The sequence below is a fragment of the Homarus americanus genome, unplaced genomic scaffold (assembly GCF_018991925.1).
Source record: "Homarus americanus isolate GMGI-L3 unplaced genomic scaffold, GMGI_Hamer_2.0 scaffold24260, whole genome shotgun sequence".
NCBI lineage: Eukaryota > Metazoa > Arthropoda > Malacostraca > Decapoda > Nephropidae > Homarus > Homarus americanus.
In genome coordinates, this window is record NW_024721079.1 from 1,620,498 (window position 1) to 1,627,258 (window position 6,761).

Consider the following 6,761-nt stretch of genomic DNA (forward strand, 5'->3'; position numbering starts at 1 on the left):
TCGGTTGGCATTATAATCTTATCCCTTTCATAACTACCTTAATGCTAACTTAACCTAACCTAAACCTATTCTATCCTAACCTAAATCTAACCTAACATATCCTAACCTAACCTCATCCTCCCAAAATAGTTTTAGGATGGTTTAATCTTTAGGTGAAATAAGCTGAGGCGATGATTCTTCAGGTGATCCCTTAAATTTGTGTCACGATAACAGTGATTCCTCTGAGTGCTCCTTACTTGTTGCATCCACGTATTTCAATCCCTAAAATATTCACTCGTTATGTTAGCTTGTCAACTTCGCCTTTCCTTAATGTTGTGAGTAGCAAGGACGGACATCATACTCTGTTAAGAGATGTCAACTTACAGTACCATCTTCAACATGGCAATCTATATGAAAAGAGCAATATGGACACCAATTTAACCGGACAATACATGATGGTCGAGAACCAACATTTATGAATGATGACTGTATGAGCGACAAGTCACAACATCCCCAAAACTATGGACTAGATTATTGATATGTATCAAGAAAATAAGTAAAGCCTTTCCTCTTTTTTTTAAGCCATTTTTTTTACTCCCAGAATTTTTTTGAGCTACCAGTAATTTTTTTTTAACTCCCGGTAATTTTGTTATTTGCGCCCAGCATTTTTTTCCCGCCCATTGATTTTTATTTTAACGCCCGGTATTGTTTTTCATTGACGCCCAGTAATTGTTTTTAATGCTAGGTAATTTATTTTATTGGCGCCCAGTATTTTTATCCAGCCCAGTATTTTTATGAACGTTCAGTATTCTACGTGATGAGTTGTAAACTGTGCAGCGGTTGTGTGGTCATTGTTACAGGGGAAGAAATGCCTCTCACTGCTGCTGTTGATGTTTTGATGCTCATGTGTCTTCAGTAGTAAGTACATGTATTACACCATACTTATATTGGTCAGGTGTCTCTCTGCACCACGAATAATTTAGGTCAAGTAGTTCTTTAATGTAATTGATGTTTATGCTCGTTTGGGGAAATTACGACGTAGTTAACAAGTTGGGTTATATTACCTATTAGACTTGGCGTAAGATTTCGTCGTTAAAAAATACCCATCTCATACCAGAGTTTCCTAAGGTCGACGACTCCCGAGTAGGTACACGATATTGCCTCAAGTGTAGAGTTGTTACTGCCACCATCTGTGAGAGACAATTATTATGATAATAGTGATTTAATTTTGACTTTTTAGTTTTTCACTGGAGACTCGAGTTGATGATGAAAGTGTGTGTGTGTGTGTGTGTGTGTGTGTGTGTGTGTTTTGTGCCTCGAAGTTTCTATATATATTGTTGTGTAGTGACGTTGAAGGATCTAACTTTCAAGACATTAAAACAGACTCAGCTGACAACAGTGGTCACATATCTGTATATATAATTATAAAACCGGGTATATGACACTCATACCTGTATCAGAGTCGTGGTTTTGTGTGTTGTTCTCGAGACCTCAAGCAGTTAGTGGACGGCAACACATCCTTCACCCGATACTGCTCCTCAGTCCGCGAGTCACTTAGCATAACCTTCGTCAATCTTTTGATTCCGACGGGTAACTTTATACTGATCCCGTCGGTTCACCTTGTGCGGATTCCGTCGGTTAACCTTGTACTGCACTAAGTGTTCCAGTGATAGCGATTAGGGGTCTCTAAGGCATAATCGTATATACCCCCTTACAAGAAGTGTAAGGGCATAGCATCAGGAGGCCGTAGGGAGCCAGGAGGTAGGCACAATATATTCACTCCATCTGCCAGAGAACCTTTCGTTAAGGAAGATACGTTAGCAACTGGACGCTCAGATTACAATGTTTTATCACGAAAAAACAAAAACACACAACTTGATATCATGCTGAAACTCATCTTAGGTAAATCTTATACCTGGCTGTAAATCTTGTCTTGGCCAGGAGTCTGGTCGACCTAGACAGAGGCGGGTGAGCGGACACATAAACACAGTCCTCTCCTCCCCCCCGCCACACACACACACACACACACACACACACCTCTATTAAGGCAACAACTTTACCATTAATACTAACTGGTATTGTACGTTCATTCTTAATAGTTTGACATCATCGGTGTGATCACTTCCCCCATAGGTCACTGGCCATCTAATTCAACAAACCAGCGATGATAATCACTTAGTTACAGGCATAAATGTTCATCTCATGTACACACAGTTTAAACGTAATTTGGGCGGACAAAGGAAAAGGTATAAGGATAGTCTTAAGACAAACCTGGGAGACGATTACTCCACACTGTAACGCTTGGAGGAGCACCGCGCGAGGTGACAATGCTTTCGAGTTAGCTCGACTGTATACCACGGCAGACAAGCGCCATCGCCGAGAAGACAGTCCCGCTTCCCCTCCTGCACTAGATGTAGCCCTCCACACGTGAAAAATCTGTGGACGACCCTGCCGGTCCCGCATCGGCCTCTCTAGTCACCTCAGAACTCACCAATGAAGGTGACGTCCCTAATAACTCGTATCATTATATTATAGCTGGAAGATCGTCATACTCGATTCCGAGTGACAGCAAAGTAGCACTGTGTGTGTGTGTGTGTGTGACGGTCCATTAAGCCTTATATAAGAACTTAAGTTTGTGATAAATTAAGATCTTTTATGGCTATAAGTTAATGGGTATTATATATATTATTTATGGTTAAGTTTACCGTTTCATATAAGATTTGTTTTGGTATTAGAGCATTATAATCCCCCCCCCCCCCTTCTTCTACGGTCCTTCACTCTGTCCTTCTCCCTCCCTTTCATTTTTAATTTGTCTCCCTCCCCTCTTCATCTTTCCTTGACCATCTCTCTCTTTTTATTCTATTTCCTCCCCCTCTATCTCTCTCGTTCCTCGACCATCTCTGTGTCTCTATCTCATTTTCTCATTCTCTCTTTCTTCTCCTCCTCCTTCCTTCCTCTACCCTCTCTCTTTCTCTGTCTCTTCCCTCCCGCTCTCCCCGGTGCAACTGTGTCAACAACGTCCGTCTTGTTTGTATTACCATAAGATCGTATGACGTCACTCACTGGTTAAGTCGACCCTCTGTCTGTTCATGTGTTGCGCATGTCCTTCATGAGTGGATAAAGTGTACAGGAGATGTTTGCTTCGAGTTTTTGGTTGTGTGGTTTTAAATTAGACAAGCTGATATTTAGGCGCGAGATGTATAAACATTGGTTTGAAAGGAAAATAGTGGATGAGTGGAACAAGTTACCGAACATAATCATTAACTCGAACACGCTGGGTAGCTTCAAACATAGTCTGGACGGATGTATGAGCGATTAGAAAGGGGTTTGGTGTAAACGGGACTGCCCACTATGGGCCAAAAGGCCCGCTGCAGTTTCCTCCATTCTTGCGTTCTTATAATAATAATAATAATAATAATAATAATAATAATAATTATTAACGGTTTAGTGAAAGAGCTTGGCAGCCAGAAGGCTGAAAATATACAGTTACATATTTGGGGAATGGGTATCGTATTACAAATAATATACAAGTAACATAAGTGATACAAATAAGATATATAATAACTAGATGGGGAAAAGCTCAAACTACAGTTCATTTCAACATAGTGACAGTGCAAGATGTAGTATTTACTGGGAGTGAATATACTGGTTTATTACAAGTTATTGATAATTTTTACAATGGTTGGGACTGGGCTGTTGTAAGGGAGGAGTAGAATGGTTCTAAATGGTAGAGGGGAGATAAGGGAATGACTCTAACGGGTGATATAAGACGAAGGCAGGAGGTTGAAAAATGCCCTAACGCACACACCTCAACAACAACAACACTTGTTGCTACGCCCAGGCGCCACGTTGGCGCTCTTGTGTGTGTGTGTCTTTTCCCCTCTCTATTTCTCTATCTTTCTTTCTTTCAATGAAATATACCGGCGATGTTAGGTCAGGTTAGGTCAAGTTAAGACAGGATGGGTTAGGTTAGGTTAGGTACATGGGAGTCCAGGAGTCCTCTTGTATTGTGATCTATTATAGTCCCGACTCACCTGTGAAGTGCATAGAATTGTTTTATATAGTCTCCCTTCACACACGCATAACAATGGAAGCCCCTCGAAATCGAGGATGGCCGGCCCTAGGGCCACCTAGCCGTGAATTTGTTTAAGGTGTAAAAGCTGTCGCCAAAACAACCACCACACCCTAAGTTAACGAGTTGCATGTCCCATTGTCGAGGAATAGTTCGAGAAGACCGGACAACTTGCTAACTGCACTGGCTAACCACTACTCCAGAATACGATCCGCAAATCGATTAACATCCAGGTCCCCAATTGCTGCTGGGTAGACAGAGGGAAATGACAAAAAAAAATTGCCCATAGTGTCACCCTGCCTGGGGATCGAACACGAGTCCACTCGCTTGCGAGGAGAGCATGCTGACCATTACACCATAGGTCGACACGCACACACACACACACACACACACGCATACACATATACATCTCCAAAGTTGTGTAGAATATATGATACCTCTATTATTATTATTATTATTATTATTAGCTAAATATATCCACCTTACTGCACTTAACCTAATCTAACCTAACTTAACCCTCCTCATAAGACGTTAATGAGTTACACCATTAAGATTGTGGCGCCAAACCAGTCAATTAGCAGCGAGAAACGTAAGTAGCCTTCACTCAGCCCGTGTAGGTCTGTAGGAATGTTCGTCTCCTTTACTCCTCGACCTCAGCATCCCAACGAGTCTGTTTACTAACCCTGAAAAAGAGAGAGAGAGAGAGAGAGAGAGAGAGTGTGTGTGTGTGTGTTGCGCCATAAACACTTGTACGTTCATGTACGCGTTCACTTATCGTAGAGTATAAGAGGAGCCACAGCCCACTGTCCAGCATCAGTCCCTCTCTACTGCCAGTGACAAAGACCATGGCGCTCCTGTTACTTATTACCCTCGCCCTCACCCTCCTCATCACTCCAACCACAAGCATTAACACGGTCGACACAGGTACCTCTTATATCCAGTCAGATGGTCACGAAGTTCGAGCAAGCCTCTTCGTCAACCAGCTGGCGATTATGGAACTGGTCAGCCAACTGAAGCACGGGGTTGGAATCTCCACTACCTCATGCCAAGGTAAACCTTATACTGTACACACACACACACACACACGCACGCACGCACAGACACATCCTCGTTCGTATTTTTATAACAACCAATTACGGTTTCAGATTATTTATTTATCGTTAAAATTTACTAGTTCATTTGTTTTAGTGTTCCTATGTTGTCATGGTATTGTAAATACTGCGTCACAGTTTTTCTCTTAAGAATATACAGATAAGAACATAAGAATGGAGGTAACTGCAGCGATATACAACACAGTAAGATGTTATTAGCTGAGATCATCATTGTGTAGTGTCTCGTCAGGCGTTCCCGTGAAGTCCCCGTCACTTGGTACGGCCTTTGCATCCTTAAATGTTCACCTGTTATTGTTCATGTAAATGCAAGTCATACTAAACATGTTGAGAAAGAAAGTTCAAGCAAGCTATTAGCTTCATGTTATTTTTGTCTTGTAAAATCGATTATGACTCGGTTTATATCGCCATATATTACATTTATATTTGTGGAAAAAAGAGGCAACAGATAAGTTTATATTTTTCCAGCCTTGGAGGAGAACTTGGTGAGCATATCGTCGAAGGTGAACGAGACGTCGTCAACAGTGTCGCAACTCTCTCAAGAAAACACAGCAGACAGCATCAGCATGAGGGAGGCGCTGGCGGAGGTGCAGCAGCAACAGACTGACTTGGCTACTTCCCTCCACAACCAACACACAGGTTCGAACCCAATTTGCCACTTAATTTTACTTAAGGATTTAAGAACATAAGAAAGGAAGAAACAGCAGCAACCCAACATGCACAAGCATACGCGTATTGACACTTCACTTCCTTAAAGAACACCACGCGCAATGTACACTCACTAGACATACTAGCGCAGGTACACACTATATACTCTCTAACATACACACACTATATACACTATTCAGGTCATATCCTTTATTCACTCAGTGTATGTAGAGTTGGATATATCAAACTCTTCATTGAGACAAGAACTCGGAAAAATTATGGGAAGACCTAAACAAACTGTTCTGATGGTCTGGTGAAATTTATTGTGGAAAAATGTAAAGTAGTCAGGGTGGGAAATGTAATATGGAAGCCAGCTATCAGATGAAGAACGTTGATTTAGAAAAGTCCGATTGTGATAGATTTAAGGTCAGTGATAAGTAGGAACCTTAAATCAAGGCAATCAATATGTTGGTGCACGAAACAAATGCTAACAAGGTATTTGGGTTCATATCGAGGAGTGTTTGCGACAAGCTTGGGGTACTTATCCTTAATCCGGCTTGGTGCATCTTCCACCCACTGTGAGGTCTAGGTAGTCATGCTCAGATCCACGGGTCCCACCTTATTTACTGTAATATCCTGCATGCGATCAGTGAGAATTGCCAAGTAGAGATACTTTATCTACCAACTTTTTACCAAAGGTCAACTATCATGTGTATAATGTTAAGTTACAGAGAACTAATGTTCTGAGTACATGTTGATTACTCAATATTGAAGATTTGTCTCAGTATTTCTACATTATTGATTGCTATCGGCGCCCTCGTTGTCAGTGTTATTGCAATTATGGGATAATGATAAGACTAATGAGTGTTGTTGTGTACTGAGCGAGTCTCGGCCTAGACAATACTTCTCAACTGATAGTAGAGCGGATAATGGAAAAATCGTGCAAATGATGA

At 41.5% G+C, this 6,761-nt stretch overlaps 1 protein-coding gene across 1 annotated transcript; it reads left to right on the forward strand.

The window, feature by feature from the left end:
- Positions 1-4,847: 4,847 nt before the first annotated feature.
- Positions 4,848-5,799, forward strand: LOC121861419 (the record flags this gene model as incomplete). Its single annotated transcript, XM_042359123.1, is given in 2 exon segments — positions 4,848-5,101; positions 5,629-5,799. Coding segments are annotated over 2 exon segments (376 nt in total), but the record flags the coding sequence as incomplete, so codon positions are not given.
- Between the last annotated feature and the right edge of the window lie 962 nt (positions 5,800-6,761).